Genomic DNA, 18,674 nt, shown 5'->3' on the forward strand with positions numbered 1-18,674 from the left:
CCCATCTGAGCATGTAAAATGTAGGCTTTGCAATGTGACCTTGTTGAGAACATTTGTAATAAAGTCACAAGAACATTGAGTAGAAGGATAGAAGCCAGAGAAAGATAGCAAAGAGGTAGACCTATTGATGTGGAATGAAGGAAATAACCTCTCAATACATTACCCAAAATTTTGAACACAATGTCAAAGAAAAGGATATGAACAAAGAACTTGATCAAGACGTTTTAAAGAGTAAATCTATAAGTGATTGCTTTGGGTCAAAGATCAGAGTATGTAACAAAACCAGACACTCTCTCTATCTACTCTATGGTTGTACTGTTACTCTTTAAAACTCTTGTTCTCTTACTCGTTATAACAAGTGAAGGTAAATTTCAGTATGCTAATGTTTTGGGGGCAATGGAAATTCTAGTTCACAGAGAAGCTTGGCTACCTCAATACTGGCTATTAGATTCTACTGGTCTAAAAAATGTTCAGACTTGCTGATAGCATCTTTAATTAGGAGAACATTTGCAATGTATATAATGATACACTATGTATCAGGTACGTATTTACCTTTACTTATAGAAAACAAAAAACATAAAAATAAACCTCTTTGAGCGATGAAGTGGAGTGCCATCGTTCAGCCTCAACTTGGTCAAGTAAGCTCGGGCTTCAGACATAAAACCTAACGTGTCTTCCCAGTTGCGGAACCTAGTGGAGCCTTGAAGCCTCTCGCACGTGGGTTTTTGCTGTTCATAACGTCGAACAATCTGTCAATCACCTTTAACACAAACATTCCTTACTATAGCTGGTTATGATTTACATTCCATAGACAGGCCCATCATTGACAGATGAAAACCAGACTCAACGGAACTCAATTACAATGCAAGGTTCTACAAACAAGACGTATGAACTACTCTAATGCTCACTAACCACTGTGTTGAGGGAAAGGTAGACCTGTTAGGATATATCAGATGTTAGCAGTTGGTTGCTTGTTCAGGAGAATGACTGGATATAGCAACCCTGCCTTGGGGAGAACAGGCTTTAGGTTAGGAGGCATGACTGGCTGGCATCTCTATGTTAGTGTGGTAGCCTGGAAGAATCAGCTGCTGTTAGGTAAGGGAAAAGGTTGATTGAGCAAAGACCATCTTGATGCCAGAGGCATTTGCTGAGAGAAAAGACTGTTCAAAAGGATTAAGTGCTTGAACCACCAGCTGAGGGATGAAGATGAAGATTTAGAACAAGAGCAGAAATGTCCACCTTTAGAAAAACAATTATCATTCAATTATCATACTTTTTGCACATTTAATTTCCAAAATAAATAAAAATTACCTGAAGAAATTCGATCGTAGAAGAACATTCTTCAAACTGCGGATATCCAGCTTCCATCAGCATGCGAAGAGCCATCGCCACCGATCGACTCAGTGTCTGGGCCGCCACTGAAACCTTCATTTTCTGCCCCTCAAAATCGATGTGCTTTCTGGTAATTTTTGTTCCTGAACATCGTTCAACTGTGATATGTATTTCCACTTAATTGTTCCTGCAGGACTGACGATTGAGCTGTAAGCTTGCAACATGTTCCTAGCCAATTTTAACATATGGCAAGGGTCCATGATCACGAACACATTTTCCCCTGAGGAAGGGTGAACAAAATATGTCTTGAGAGGCTGATTTAACTTTAGCTGGCATCCGAGCATTGTACACATGTTAATGTTTGAGATATGTCCATCCATTGTGACGCACACAACTTTGATGGCGCGTTCATGAAGTGCCTCCAAGGCGTGCAGAAGCAAAATTCTCTGTGTATCTGGTTTAAGTGAGCTGATGAAGTGAAAGGCAATGGGCATTTTCCAGTGACCTTGTAATCCAACAACCATAAACACTAGAGCTTCACTTGCCACACTAGTCTCATCTATCCCACTGCCGAGATCCACAAAACCAACCATTGTCTGTCTGTGAGAGTCATACTGAACTTGTCTTCTTATGGACATGCCATCCAAGACAAGACACACTCGACCATACCGAGCAGGGTCTTCGTTTTTCCGTGTCTATAGCATGTCTAAGAGTGATGTGTTTAATCCAGGTTTGGCATCCACAGTCTGCAACCGTCTGTTATAGGTAAAGCAATAAATAACAGAATACATATTGACATATCAGTTTCATCTAGTTCTGACAAATGTGAAATTGTAGAAAATATTATATTTACTTTAGAAGAGTGTGAGGATGTGGGAGTGGAATCTTCATGGTTTCTCTTAAGTACGTGTAGGCTTTAGGTCCATGTAAATGCAATGTTACGGCAAATTCCCATTGAGCAGGAGTGAAGGCATGGTCATGCTTGAATAGTTCAAGTGGAAGGTCTGGAGGGTTCAATGAAATATTATAGTTTCACAGAGACATATTGATTTAGAGACAACTTGTTCAGATGCATTTTTTCTACAACCAACTGAAAAACATTTCTCAGGTAAATAATCAAAAACAATATTGAGACGGCAATCAAATTGGGTGAGATGAGACATACTACTACAAAATTATAAATGCTACACATGCAAAGAGAGAGAGAGGGACCGAGTCAACCAACCAGAGTAGAAATCCAGCTTTTGTTCCAGTTCCTCTGTTAACATCTTGTTCTTTTTTAAATCCTCCAACAGGGAGCTCACTGTCTTCTTTTGTCTCCTTTCCCTGTCCTTCGCATTTCTCAAGTCCCGTCGTAACTTCTCCATGTTCTCTTGATACACAGCCAACTTGTCTTTTGCTTTCACTGGGTCAAGGGCATACTGATGATCCTGAAAAATATTTAGCAACTCGGTAACTTCAATCCTGTCTCCTAACTTCTAAAAATGTCACTGTTACATCCACCAAGCATCCAAAGGTGATAAATCACTTCACTTGCAGAGATTGACTGATGAAAGAGGTCTGGTCCTACAAATCCCCTGACAGGCGTGTTAGACCATGGCTGTGGAGATTCTTCAGTTGCCTTGTTAAGCAGAACGTCAAGTTCTGCTTAACCTTGATGAACTGGGCTGCTAGAGAAAAGGGAAGTTGTTTGAACTTACAGAAACACGTAATCAATTAGAAAATGTTGTGATAATAAAAAAATGCTGTGACAAACCTTTGAAAGATGATCAGGAAACTTGAAAATGGATGGGATCGCTCCTTGCCGTAAACAGACTGTCTGTCCACTCTTGTCAAAATCTTCAGGCCGAAAATGACAGCTGCACAGTACAGTGCGGTCTTTTGGCTCAAACTCCTCTCTCCTGAGTGCTATTGCCCATGACTGACACCTCTGTTTATCACTTGGGAATCTACAAACAAAACTAATCCAAAAGTCCATAGCATTTTTGTAGTGTACTTCAAGGGACATAGCCACGTGATAGCAGTGTAAAGGGGCATTCATTCACCAGGGAGGACGACAGCAATAACTAACCATAGCGATAAAAGCGTCCACACTGACCATTGACAAGCAAAGTCTCTCCAAGTGTTAAATAATGTATGGCTAAAATGTGATGGGTTCTGATTGGCTATTAGCTTCTAGCTTTTTATCGTTCTCAAATCGCTCTGAAAGTGACCCCCAACAATATCGTTCTTCATATGGTTATAGTTTATGTGTGAACGTCGTCATTCACATTAACGTTTAACTTTACAAACTAACACTGACACAAACTTTAGGCAACTCTTCACCATCTTGCAATTATATTATATTCATCGTTGGTTTTCTTCAACTTACATTAACATAACGTTACCTAGCTCTTTCTTTCATAGGATAACATTAACTTCGTGGTCATCACCATGAACAGTAACAGACATGAATACTTGTCGAGCAAAATTACTTTACAAACTACAATGACACAACTGTGTGGACAAATTTCCAACATCTTACCATCATATTACATTGATATAAATACATTCTGTTCATTGTTGGTTTTCATAACTGGAAAAAACAACTTGCACTAGCATGGGTAACTAACTAACTAACTAACTAACGTTAGCATGGATTAACTACATGCGGTCGTCAACAAAGGACTGAAACATGACACTGAAACAATATAATTTCGTAACCAGAAATATACGTTAATAAACATTCAATGTCATAAAACACATTCTCACCTGTGAAATGTTATCCCTTGCTGTTTGGTTTTTTCATCTCTTTCGTTCGAACATCCATATGCAGCACAAAAGTCCGGCATCTTTAGAGTTGATCTCCCCGCTTCAAGATGGCGGCGGTGTTGACGTATGCTTCGATGCCCAAGGCGACATCTAGTCAGTATATATATCTATGATTACCTAATAGCTTAATAGTTAGCTGACACTTCCATTTACTCAGGGGTCGCGTTAACGGAATCTGACATTTTGACAGATTGCAATTCACACCCCTGGCCACTTGGTGGGGAGTGACCTTATTAATTGGCTCCTGTCTCTAAATCGCAGTCTGCGTTCCAAACATCGCGAAACATTTGTCAGTGCACGATTTCCTGGTATACTGATTATACTGATGTACACATCAGAGCTCGGCTAACCATAGACAATATACAATATATGTATATATATTTATGTTTATGCAGCTAACGGCTACCAAAATTTGCATACCACCGAAGCACTTCAACCCTACGGTACCGTCTAAGAGCTGTTTACGCTAGCAGTCCCGGTCGGCAGCCCAAACTTTTTTTTTTTTTTTTTACCATTTAAATTCAATACTGTTCTGAAAAAAGTACTTAAAGTTAATGAAAATTGAATGAAAATTAAATGCTACTGAATATGTCATTATTATTTTTTAAAAAATAAAGTGACGGGTAAAAATAGACGGCATTTTTATGACCCTGTCAGTCAAAATGACAGACAACGAAAAAGTCTAGCGTAGCCTCTGATTAACTAAGTGCCATACAACAGGTTGTATAGATTTAGTAACTTTTCCAAGCTAGAATCAAGTTAAGGTGGTCAATAATTATCAAGCTAATGCTACAGAGCTTGAATTTGGTATACTTACCTTATGCAATATGTCCGTTGTGCCCGCCGTGTCGACAGTGCTTTGGCCGAGAAAGCCTGCTGTTGACGTTGCGCTGCAGAGTGCCCGCCTTACGTATCTTCCGTTTGTTCAAAACTAAGATATAAACGCTGATTGGTCCTCACGTGATCAAGACTCTACATGTCGTTGGATTTTTTAAAAAGCACAGTTTGGCCTTGCGCAGTTTCTGACTTTATCACCATTTTTTAATTCACTGTTTTCATTTGAATAATTGAAGGCAGATAGACACAAATAAAACTGCAAATTTTGGGTGAGAGACCAATATAATGCTTTCATGCTGTACCACACAGACAGCGTTTAGTTAGTTTAAAAGTAGAACCAGTGGTTCACTGGTGAAAACATTACACAAAGATTCTCTGAAAAGCTTTTGTTACATGTAGTTTTGTCCTGATGTTTGCCCTATCACTATCTGAAAAAAGTGCTGTTTTTTTTTCCAAAGAAAAAAAATATGCATCTGCGAATACTTTAACAATTAGAATCACAGAATATGTACTCTATTATTATTACTTTTCTGCTAGTACATTACTGCTTTTGGTCAAAAATTTAAAAAGTTACAAAACTATTATAAAAGACACCATCTGTGAAATTACAATAATTATAGCTGTTTTCAATGATAAAAACTGTATTTTGACAGTTTACTAATGCTTTTTGTTGTGAAAACTTCCATAATTACACAACATATCTGTCAATCAACAAACAAATCCATGTAAAATTACAGAACCTATACTTCTTTTACTATTAATTTTCACTAATTGTATCCAATTTTTGATATGTATTTAGTGTTAAACTTTAATTTAACAGTTTAATGTATTACATAAACAATATATATTTGTGAAATTATGTTAGATTTGCAAATGTATTTTTACAGTCTCTATGTGAAAAAACTAAATTTTCTTTAAAAAAACAAACCTTTTCTGGTTATCCAGTTACAGGTTTTTTATGTTATTTTACATTAGACACATTAATGTTTTTAATTAATGTTTTTGTAATTTTATTGATATTTCCTGTATTTTAAAAATACAGGAAAATTCTGTAAAATTTACAGGAAAAAGGCTGTTAAAGTACAGATTTTTTTTTACAGTGTGAGGTGTGAACGGTTATTTTTTTTTTTCTCTGAATCTCCCAAGGTCTGGCCACTGTGGTTGTAACTGCTCCAGTGACACTGGGACTGGTGGCCTGATTCTCCTCCCCATCAGTAGTTGAGCTGGGGAGCTCCTATGTGCCAGTGGAGTGGCCCTGTAGGCCAACAGGGCTTTGTGAATGTCACCTCCTTTCATTAACAGCGACTTTACTGTTCTGACGCCCGTTCTGCCTCCCGTTCTGCCTCCCCGTTGCTGTGCGGATAACGGGGGCTGCTTGTCACGTGCATGAAGTCGGAATCTCGAGTAAACTGAGCAAATTCATAACAGGAGAATTGCGGGCCATTGTCCGTGACAAGCACCTCTGGGCATCCAAACCTAGCAAATACAGCTTTAAACCTTGCAATAGTCTGTTTTGCTGAGGTGTTTCCAGGCAGGTTGCAAACTTCAATATAGCGTGAGAAGTAGTCTATCATGACTAGAGGTGTGCGATACCGCTAGATTTGGTATCGATCCGATACCAAGTAAATACTGTGCCAGTATCGCCGATACCGATACCGATATCGATACTTTTTAAAAAATTAAGGTGGATGCACCATCAATCTGAATCAATCTAAATCTGAATTAATTCTCATGACATTTTAAGTGTTTTCGTGATTTCTTTTCTTAAATAAACAAAGTGTAGAAAATTATCACTCCACAACAAATATTATAAATAATGTAAGGACGTGTTTAGGAAGTACAATACAATACAAAAATAAGACAACATTTCTCCCCTTTAGTGCACTTTTTTTCGTCGTATCAGCGATCTGTAGAGGCCAAGTGGGCGGGGATTTTAAAATTTTCTATATGCTTTTACAAGTTTGTTGTGTTACCATTGTATCTTACCACGTTTTTACAAATAGCACAACTTGCTATCGTTTTATTTTCGGCCCGAAAATATAACCAAACAGCCCTACTCTTTCTCTCGTTGTGTGTTATGCGTTAGTGCTGGCCGAGCCTGGCTGGTAGCGGTGGGCGGTGTTCGGTCACCTGGCGCTGCGGAGTCACATGGTACAACAAACACACGAGGGGGGAGGAGGAGCAAAACGAGCCTGATCTGCTCTGAGACAGCAGCGGCATCGAGACAAACAGAGTCAGGTCCCTTCTTTAATGAAACGAGAGAAACTGAAACTTAAGTATCGATCTCATTACATTGGTATCGATCAATCTCGATACCAACGTTGGTATCGATATTATCGATATTTGGATCGATCCGCCCACCTCTAATCATGACTAAGTAGTGTCCATTCTGCCACTGAAAAAGGTCTGCTGCAACTCTCTGCCATGGCCTGCTTCGCAGATCAGTCGTGAGCAGCAGTTCCACTGGTGTTAGGGCTTCACGTGCACAGACCTCGCATCTTTCGACCATTTGCTTTATTGCAGTTGTGATGCCCGGCAACCAGACTGACTCTCTTGTCCTGGCTAGACATTTGTTGATACCTTGATGTCCTTGGTGCAGCTTCTGCAGGATGTTTCAGGAATTATGAGTCTCTCACCTTTCATCAGCAGTCCTCCTCCATCATGCAGGACTGACCTCTCAGGCCAGTAAGGTAGCAGAGCTCATGCACATCTCGCCTGTGTTCAGGCCAGCCTTTTGCAATGTAACGACTTAGACGTTTGCATATGTCGTCTGAGGTTTGTGCAGTCTTAATCTGTTCCAGCTTTGTTGGTGTGGCTGGCAGACTTTCCACAATGCTGTCCAAGTAAGCTTTGCGTTCCTTTTCCAGGTCTTCCTCTGTCTCTGTGGCTGTAACTAGAAGTGGCGCTCGGGACAGGGCATCAGCTGTTATCAGGTTTTTATCTGGGACATGGATAATATTGAAATTGTACCTGAGCAGCCTAAGTCTGAATCTGATGATCCTCGGTGGGTGGTCATCCAGTGGTCTGGACTTCAGGAGTGTTATGAGTGGTTTGTGATCAGTTCTTATGGTAAAGTCCAGGCCACTCAAGTATCCTCACAAGCGCTCACAGGCCCAGGTCACAGCCAAAGCCTCCTTCTATATTTGTGCATATCTTGATTCAGCTTTAGTGAGACTTCTAGAAATGAAGACAACAGGTCTCCACTCACCATCCTGCTGTTTTTGTGTCAACACCCCTCCTAGTCCATATGAAGAGGCATCAGCTGAAACCATAGTTTCATGATATGGACTGTACTGGGCTAACACTGTCTCTGACCCCAGTTCTTTCTTTGTTTCCATGAACGATTTCTGTTGGGGTGCTCCTCAAGTCCAGCTGTTCTCTGTTTTCAGCAGGTCACAGATGGGCTTTGAAAGGTCTGGTAGGCATGGCTAGAATTTGCCCACAAAATTCACCATGCCCATGAAACTCCGAACATCAGCCACGTCCTTTGGCTTAGGCATGTCAAGGATCGCTTTTATTTTATCTGGGTCTGCTCTGATACCTTGAAAGTTTATGACATGGCCCATGACACAGGACTCCATCTATGCCATCAATCAGCTGAGAGATCCTCTTTTGGGAATGTTCGGGGGCCGATGATATACCGAAGGGTAGTCGTTTAAAGTAGTATCGGCCCTCTGGTGTGATGAACGCGGTCAACAGCATTGAGTCTTTATGGAGTGGTACCTGCCAGAAGCCTGATGTAGTGTCCAGCTTTGTGAAAACTCTGGCACCTTCCAGCTTGGCTAGTGTTTCATCCACCACCGGTAAGATGTGTCTCTCTCTGATGACGCTCTCGTTCAGAAGGGTTAAGTCCACACAGATCCATATTTTTCCTGACCGTTTCTCAATAGGGACCATGCTTGCGCACCATTCTGTTGGTTCCTCAACACGGGCTATCCGAAGCCCCATCTTCTCCATCCGGTCTAATTCCTCTTTGACTTTGGTGCGAAGGGGAATAGCTACTCGCCTGGGGGCAGAAAGGGCATAGGGGGTCGCATTTTCTTTCAGTTTAATTTTATATTCACCTTTTAGTTTACCTAGCCCTTTAAAAACATCTGGGTAAGTTGAACAGAATAGTGACTCTGCGTCATCCATGCTATGGAGCTGAGGGATCATGTGCAGTCTGCAAATGGCCAATAAAGGTGTGGTCAAGTCCTTCACATTGAATACCTCCTCCTCAATCTTTCTATCCCGTCTCTGAATGATAGCATGCACTTTTCCTTTAACATCCAGCGGTTGGTTGGCCGGGCCCAGCAGAGGCCTGCATGTGGCTGTGTGACTGCCATACCTATCTTTTGTGTATTCCGACTCTGGGATAGCAGTCACAGATGCACCTGTGTCCACTTTAAAGCGCAGTTGACCGCCATTTATGGTAAGTATTTCAGTCCATGAAGACGACTGTGGATGGTCGACAGCTCCCAGATAAGCTGCCGCCTCATCCCCTTCAATTGATTTTAACTTCTGAGCTGATCTGCACACAGCTGCAAAGTGCCCCTTCTTTTGACATTTTCTACATTCAATATCTTTTGCTGGGCATTCAGTCCATGAACGCTTAGGGGTTTTGCCACACTTCCCACACAGTTTTGGCTTGATTGATGTAGGATGAGACTGAGAATGACACGTTGAGCAGATGTCTTCCTGTAAGCTGGTCTCTTACTGTTATGGGCAGCTATTTGCCAGGGTGAACTGGCTGACCGCAGGACAGCTTGTTGGTTTTTCACCTCCTCATGCTGCCTCACTTGGAGTATGGCTGTAGCTAAATCTAGGTTGGGATTGAACTGCAGTCTTTCAGACAATTTTGCATCACGTATGCCGACCACTATCCTATCTCGGGTCATCTCCTCACATAGGACGTCATAGTTGCAGTGCTCACATAACTTAGGTACTGAGGTGATGAAATTCTCTGTAGATTCGCCAGTTTCCTGACATCATATATCCCGCAAAATGAAGCACTGCAACCAAAATCAAACTTTTGCACCACATGGCACACACTTCATTCGTATTACAGATTTTTGTCAAACCAACTACACACTGTTGGGCATAATGAAAAGCACTCTCATCTTTAGTATGCTTTGCCATAATACTAACATAGTTCAAACTGTAGAGAATTCTTCAGATTTTTCACATGCACAGAAAATATTTGCAGATACACACACGTGCTATTGAAATATTTATTTTTTTATTTTTCACCAAAAAGTCAGTGCAATATATGCACAGCAGATATATTTACATTGGAGTGAACTAAAATATGCTCACAAAACAGTAAGCTGAAAAATACAATTGCAGAAAAAAATGTGCAGAATTTTTTTTTAAAAAAATAAAGAGGAAAGCAAAATAATTAGACAGCATCCTGCCAGACAGCTGTGTCTGGCCACAACACCTCATCCACATCACATTCTCACCCTCCCTCTTCCTCTTCCTCTCTCAGCAATGTCTTCCATTGTTGTTGTAAAAGAAAAAAAGATGCTCACCTGTGGTCTTTTATTGCTTACTTCCTGATTGAAGTGTTAACAATTACATAACACCTGTTTGGCCAGGTAGCACATATAGTGGCCAATGAGCTCATGTAGTGCATCATTTTAAATGGCAGTGTTTTGAAATCACTTTCAGATTGTTGTGTCTTATGCAGAGAACCACGTTCAGTACACTTAAAAAGTGCCATTTCGAATTGCAAAATGTGTGTAAAGCAGAAAATGTTTTTAAAGTTTTGGAGATTTGAGATGAGATTTTGCTCCCTGTGTGTCAGTTTAAATATTTGTGCTATCCATGTCATTTTAGTGTGTTAGCAACTGGAAAAAACTGTAATCTGCGCTCAAAACTGAACTATGTTGTCAAATCGTGCCCCGAGTCAATCAAAATTGAAAACACTACTGAGCAGTCACTAAACACTACACAGAAAAATAGAAAACACAATGCTCAGGACATGAAGCTGTAGAAATAAATGTTTATTGTTCAGTGTAGGCTAAATGCATGTTGCAAAAACAAAAACCCTGTGCATTAGCACTTGTACATAGTAAAAAAAAAAAAAAAAAAGTACAATAAGCAGAAATCTTGTGCATTTACACGTAGCACCTGTACAGTACAAAAACAAACACATCTTATGCATTTAGCACTTTTATACAGTAAGCCTACATAAAAATAAAGTACAAAAATACACAAATGAGATTTCTATCCATTCTAGTGCCTCACAAACCAGTGCTCTCTGAACTGGCTTATATATGTTCCCTTACATCATTAGCCACAGGTGTGATCAGTTTTGAGTTGTTGTGTTCAACCGGTGACACCAGTGCTTTAATTGTGTTTGACTTTTGCCACCTGTGCTCACCATAATGCAACACAGGTGCATCACAATGAAAATCTGTTGCAATGCAAATACAAGTTGTGTCTAAACAGGTGAAAAGTGCTTATGGTTTTGCCAAAGGAGTGACTGATTCAATCAGTGGGTTCAGGCAACTGAGCATTTGGTTCAGACAATAGGGTTTAGTGTTTCAGCAATTGAGAAAAACTGTAATATTAGCTGACATGCCACAAAGCTAGACGTAGTTTAGTTATTTACAGAGAAAATTCTACATTATTAACTTGTTAAATTACCGTTTCATTCTTCAGCTCTTTTTTTCTCTCCAAACTTTATTTAATGAACAATCAAACAAATAAATATTCAGTCATACCAGTTCACTTGTACAATAGTAACAGTACCAGCATAGTTACATGATAGTTTAATAAGGATCAAAGGAAAAAAGAAACGAAAAACAGAGATAGAGGGCAAAAATAAAACTTAGATGTGACAGACTTACGATCTTACATATAAATAAAGATCTAGTTATAACTGTTGTGACAGTTTATTAGTTGAAAATATCTACATGAATATTCATTATAGATATACATTTCTTATTAGTAATTAACTTAAGAGACATAAAATAATAATCAACTTCAACCCTTCAAACTTAAATGATGGTGATGAATCTTGAAATTTACATTTATGGATGTGAAATTTCCCTAATAAAATATAGAGGTTGACAATAAAACATAGTTTCTTTTCTTTGTATTCAAAATAAGTAATAATGTTTTTTCCTTCAATGTTGATTTTATGTTTTGTTTTATACAGTATATAGTTCTCAAGTTCTTTCCAAAATGTACTACTATATTGGCAACTAGAAAATAAATGAGTTACATTTTCAAGTTCAGTTTTACAAAAGGTGCATTTATTATCGATGTCAAGGTTTTTGATATATATGCCTTAGATGGGTATATGTTATGTAGTATTTTTAAATGTGTAATTCCCTAATTTTATTTGTGACACAAAATTTAAAAGGAACAAGCCAGGCTTTATGCCAATCAATATCCATAAAAATAGCATTCCAAAAGAATTTCCCTCTAGGTGTTATTTTCTTAGCATTGTAGAAACATTCTCTCATATGTTTATTAGTACATTTTTCACTCAGGATGTCAATACCATTTATATAAAGAATGTTAATAACTGTATGTTGCACATTCTGATTTTTATAGCTTTTCATTAATTATATCATTCCACTGGGAATGGATTTTATTACTGAGCTAAATTCTTTAAATTTTATAGGGAATGCTTTCTGTGTAAGAAAGTGTTCATAATTAAGTAGTTGGCCATTAAGGTTAAATAAATCTTTTAAGTAAATTATATTTTTGTCAATCCAATGTTGTAAATAGAGTGATTTGTTCCTTTTAGTAATGCATTCATTGTTCCAAATGATAGATTTATGTGGGGAAAAGTTATGTGAATAACATAGCTTCCAGGCTAACAAAGCTTGTTTATGAAATTCCGACATCTTAACTGGTAATCTTGAGATACTATAATTACAAGACAGTAAGAACTTAAGACCTCCAACATTCTTAAATATATTATGTGGAATAAAGTACCATAATGAATCTGGAGTTTTTAAACATTCCTTTAGCCATTTCACCTTAAATGTGTAGTTCAAGTCCATAAAGTCCAGTAGATCAAAACCACCTTTGGTTTTAGGTCCAGAAAGCAGGTTTTTTTTTTTTTTAAGATGATGATGCTTATTCTTCCATACAAAATTCACAAAAATATTATAAATTTTTTTACATGTAGAATCACAAACATTGAGGGAGAGTGCTGGGTACACAAATCTAGAAACACCTTCAGCTTTAGTTAAAAGGACCCTTCCTAAAATTGATAAATCTCTTTGAAGCCATAAGTTTAATATAGTTTTAGATTTTTTCATTTTGGGGGAGAAATTAAGTTTTTGGCGCTCCATGACATCCTTACAAACATAAACACCGAGGTATCTAACACAATTCTTAACAGGTATGTTATATATAGTTTTAACGTTTGTTTGGAACAAACATAATATTTCGCATTTAGATTTATTTAGTTTTAGACCAGAAGCAGCTGAGAATTCATCTATTAATGTCACCGCATTTTCAACCTGATGTTTGTCCTTTAAGAATAATGCTGTATCATCAGCTAGTTGGATCAGTCTGACTTCCTTACCAAAAACAGACAAACCTTCAATTACCGGGTTATTTAAGATATGTAATGAGAGTAATTCGACAACAATCAAAAACAAAAAAGGCGAAATCGGACAACCTTGATGGACGGATCTCAGGACTGGAAATCTTTGGGTAGTGTTATATATATAGGATATAGTATGATGCAACTGTCAATATTTTTATAAAACATTTTGATAGTTGATATGAAGTTTTGACCAAAACCAAAAGTTTGGAGTGCTTTAAATAAAAAATAATGTTCCACCGTATCGAAATCAAGAAAAACTATAAGGGAGTCATTTTCGATGTTATCAGAGTAGTCTAATAAGTCAAGAACAAGCCTTATGTTTGAACTGATATGACAGTTGGACATAAATCCAGTTTGTGTTTCGGCAATAATCTCTTTAAGATCTTTTTTTAACCTTCTAGCATATACCAATGAGATAATCTTATAATCTATATTCAATAGTGTGATAGGTCTCCAATTTTCTATCAGTAGGTGATCTTTATCCGGTTTAGGGATTAGTGTTATCATACCCTGTTTCATACTTGTGGACATTTCTTTCTTATTAAGACATTCCTTAAATAATTCCAATAAAGGGTCCACAATAATATTCCAAAAATGTAAATAAAATTCAACTGAGAGACCATCGTTGCCTGGGGATTTGCCTTTTTTCATTTTTTTGGATTGCCTCTGATATTTCAGATCTTGTGATGGGTCGTTCACAATTTGTTTTAAAGTGTTCTGAAATAGTTGGTAAATATTTTTTTATTGATTCTATAAATCTATCAGAATCATTGATATGAAAATTTGACTTGTATATATTGCTATAAAATGAACCAACATAATTGGTGGTTATGTTATTATTAATCTTAAGTGCAGAAATATTATTTCTCTTTTGGTTTCGTTTTTCAAGAGCAGAAAAGTAGCTAGAATTTCTTTCACCTAATTCCAGCCATTTTGCCTTTGAAGGCTCCTTTAGCCATATTAATATATGCATTGTCTATTTCCTCTTTTAATCTTTTCAATTTAATTTCATCATCTTCTGAAAGATTATCTTTCTTCATTAATGTATTTAGATCGTTCATAACACTGATTTCTTTAGAAGCATTCATATTTTTTATTTCTTTACTTCGTCTCATTGCTGCTTCTCTTACCTTAAATTTAAAATATTCCCATTTCTGTATATGATTCATATTTTTATCTTTAAATATCTGTTCCACTGTTCTTTTAACAATATCACAAAATATATCATCATTCAACAGATCATGATTTAGTTTCCAGAAACCACGTAACTTTCTTTGTTCTTGTTTAGTGCCTATTAAATGAATTTTGATCATTTTGTGATCAGATAATGGACGAAATCATGAGATGATTCTGAAATAAATTGTATACAAGAAGGTGAAACAAGCCATAAGTCAATCATAGATTGTAAAGATCTATTGGCATTACTCCAGGTAAATTCTTTTATATCAGAATTTAAGTATCGCCACACATCTATAACTGAAAGTTGTTCACAAATGAACTCAGTGCTTTTAAATCTTGAGTGTTGGATTGTTCTTGTCGGTATTCTATCTAAAAGATCATCTGGAGCATCATTATAATGTCCCCCAAGAATTAATTGTGTCTTTGTATTTTAATTTAAGAGCTTCAAGTTTTTTACACAATTGTATACACATAGTTTTTGCTAGAGCTGTGTTGTGATTATACAAGTTACAGACTATAAAAAAGGTGTTATCCAGTTTGAAAACCAAAATAATCCATCTACCCTCATCTGAATATGATTCAATAACAATACCTTTAAATTTGTTAAGAAGAATAGCTACACCTGCTGATTGTTGAGAGGCATGACAAAAATAACATTGATCACCCCATTGTGTTATCCAAAATTTCACATCATTTTCGCTTGAATGAGTCTCTTGTAAAAGGATTAAGTCAGCATTTTTTTCTTCTGCAGAAAATAAAAATAGATTTTCTTTTGGTGCTGTCACGGATACCTCTAACATTAAAGGATACTATTTTTTAGGAACTAAAATGGAAGTCCGTCATAGAGAAAGAAAAAAAAAGTGAACTAGATGTCTGTCAAGATAATCAAAGAACTTGTGCTAAGATATAAACACGCTAGCTAGATATTCTCAGAAGAAGAACTCTAAATATTGAGTACCTTAAGAAACTTGACTAGTTCGGTAAAGCTGGAAAGATATTGACAGATTCGAACTTCCGGGATCAATAAATCTGAAGTGAAACGTTTTTCAAACATAAATGATGCCCCTGTCCCACCGTAATAGCATAGACTACGAGCTGCAAGGACCAAAACCCCGATTTTTTTTTACAGAACTAAGCTGTCCTCCGAGCTCGTTACAACATCGATTTCTATACGCAGCCGGCAGCCGGGCGAATGCGCAGGGACCGTCTGCAAATTGCAAGATGAAAGCGAGAGACTGCAAACAAAAATAAATAACTCCACTATTACACAGTACAGAGGCTCCAAAATCACTACACACACCAAGGGTCTCCTCATGCTCATACTACAACAGCTGTTTACTAAAAATGTGCCTTTTTAGATTTTTGGTGATTTTTTATTGGTATTAATCGGTAGTGATGGGTAGATGAGGCCTTGTGAAGCGTTGCGGCACATTACCAAACCGTATCGATACTGTGTCGGTACTGTGTCACTCAATAGGGACACCTGCTGGACCATAAACATTATTGCAGGCAACCTAGTTGAGACTCCACTGACATAGTGATTGAATGACCTAGTATATACACAATATCATTTGTTATTGTTGTTTATATCGTGTTATTTTATATCGTAATCTAAGTGTAAAAAATCTTTGATATCTTTAAAATGTGGTCAATAAATAATGTGAACATGTGAAAATTATAGTGAATGTGTGAATGTGCTTATGTACTTGTCTTTGAGGCAGGGAGGGTTTTTTTTTATTTTATTTTATTTTTATTTTACAAATTTTTATTCAAAAAAACAAGCTTTTCCAGGGTTTTCGCATTTAGTCGATTTCGTTTTTTCGATGCAAGTTCTCCAGCTTTGGAGAACACCCGCTCGCATGGGACTGAAGAAGCTGGGGTGCATAAAAACTGTAGTGACAGCCGGAAGAGGTGTGGATAATTATACCAGAAGGCTGGCCCAGTACAGTAAAGGATCCTGGGATCTGGGGAGGTTGCCCTCAGCAAGGTACCGCTGCACCTCAATGATTGAGTCCGCTGTGGCATTACTCGTCTGCCTGCCAACGTCCTCATCGAGCTGCTGCCAGAGGTTATCTAAAAAACAACAAATTGGCATTTTAGTTTGAGTCATCAATTACAAGCCTGTGCATGTTTTGTAAGCAAATACATGCACAAATAAACTGATAAAACTGAACATAACATGCCTGCAGTGGGTGCCGATAACTGTTGTGAAGACGGTCCAGGCTGTGGCTCGGTTGCTACGCGCCCAATTACAGCTGCACATTCCGATTTTAACCTGTTCACTGCTTCACGGCATTTGGAGGAACTCCGAAATCCGAGTGACTTAAATCTGGGGCCTAGAAGTGTGGATAGGGTCAGCACACTCAATGACTCCAGATTGGAAGCAGTGTCTGTGACTCGTCGCCTAAGGTGTTGGTGTAGGTGCATGGCTGCCTGTGTGTGCAAAGCTGAAGCATTACGCTCAAGTGCATGACATAGCATTTTCATCATCGGGATGACCTTTGACCCTGAAACTCTCTTCTCCTCAGACAACTCCACCGTGGCTTGATGGAAAGGAGCAAGCACAAGAAGTGCTTCTCCTATGATGTTAAACTCATCAGCCGTTAGTGGAGTTATGTCTGTTGGTAGTGAGGCCAGAGATACCCACACTGGTTCCTTCTCATCATGTAGCCTCACCAGCATCTGATATGTGCTGTTCCAACGTGTTGGTACCTCATTGAGAAGTTTCAGGGTTGGCCGTCCCATCTGTTGCTGCACTTGAGCAAGCTTCTCTTTGGCTGTGGTGCTTGATCTGAAGTATGTTACAATTTGCCTACATTTGTGTCTGATTGCTGTAAATGCTGGGATTTGATCACATGATTTTTTTACTATTAAATTTAGACTATGTGCAATGCAAACCGAATGCCGAATCTGGAGCTGTTTTGTGGAAGCAATCATGTTTGGTGCTGCGTCGGTCACGAGACACTTTACTTTATGAGTTATGGCCCAGTCATCCATCATGCCCCTTTTGACTTGGGCCAAATTGTCTGCAGTGTGACTTTGCGGAAAGTGTTGCACTCCCAGCACAGATGTACACAGCTGCATATTGTCATTAATATAGTGACAGGTTAGAGCCAAGTAAGCATCCATATTCACAGATGTCCACATATCAGCTGTTATACTCACTGCCACAGCTTGCTGTACTTCCATTTTCACTCGTTCTCGTTCCTCCTCATATTTTTTGGCCACCATTTCTTGGACAGTCTGAAAATTAAACCAAGTTAAGCCAAAAGCACGTCAATATATTTAAATTCTATACCACATTAATTAAATATAATTACTTCTGTAGACCTTTTCTATACAAACCTTTCTGGTTGGCAAAACATATGATGGCTCCAGGACCTGAAGCAGTTCCCTGAAGCCCTCACTCTCAACCGTACTGAAGGGTTGGCAGTCCTTGACGATGAAATTTATTATGGCCTGGTCAACCACATGCTTCCTGGAAGCTTGATGGTCAAAAATGAAATAATAAAAACAATATATGTATTCATTAATAACAAAAGCGACCATGAGGAAGTTGTAAAATGTCTGTTTATGCCTGTTTAGGCCTACCTGTGTTTATTGCAGGTGTATGTGGGGCCTCCTCATTTTCGTGCCTAGCTCTATAATGTCTTAGCATTGAGGAGGTGCTTTTATTTATATACGATAGTTCCGTATAACAAATGCGGCATTTAACCTGCAGAAAATAAAATGAGTAATTTAAACTAAGAGTCACTTTGATTTGAATTCTGATAGATCAAGTGGAAACTAAGAGCAATTGGATGAAATAAAAACAAATACCTTATTTGCCGATATAAGATCAAAATGGTCCCACACGGCGGAGACCTTTCTCTTTCTTTGGGGTTCCATATTTCAACTTGATTTGATTCCACAGTTCCAGGGTTTTTTTTGGCAAACATCATCCCGTTGACAGATGCGCTTC

The 18,674-nt window shown here is 38.2% G+C and overlaps 1 protein-coding gene across 1 annotated transcript; it reads right to left on the reverse strand.

Annotated features, from left to right (window-relative positions):
- Nucleotides 1–2,126: 2,126 nt before the first annotated feature.
- LOC311494176 (THAP domain-containing protein 6-like) lies at nt 2,127–4,166 on the reverse strand. The gene is made up of 3 exons (XM_084553086.1): nt 4,084–4,166; nt 3,089–3,281; nt 2,127–2,762 (listed from the first exon to the last, which is right to left on the reverse strand). Exons 1-3 carry the CDS (start codon nt 4,161–4,163, stop codon nt 2,517–2,519), a joined length of 519 nt encoding a protein of 172 aa, XP_084409212.1. The 5' UTR covers nt 4,164–4,166; the 3' UTR covers nt 2,127–2,516.
- Between the last annotated feature and the right edge of the window lie 14,508 nt (nt 4,167–18,674).

The sequence above is a fragment of the Chelon labrosus genome (assembly GCF_963514085.1).
Source record: "Chelon labrosus genome assembly, chromosome: 10".
Taxonomy (NCBI): Eukaryota; Metazoa; Chordata; class Actinopteri; order Mugiliformes; family Mugilidae; genus Chelon; species Chelon labrosus.

Coding starts and splice junctions, on each gene's coding strand:
- LOC311494176 (XM_084553086.1), bottom strand. CDS start 4,163: ATGCCGGACTTTTGTGCTGCATATGGATGTTCGAACGAAAGAGATGAA. Junction 3,282..4,083: donor CAAGGGATAACATTTCACAG/GTGAGAATGTGT, acceptor TTTTGTTTGTAG/ATTCCCAAGTGATAAACAGA. Junction 2,763..3,088: donor TTCCTGATCATCTTTCAAAG/GTTTGTCACAGC, acceptor AATATTTTTCAG/GATCATCAGTATGCCCTTGA.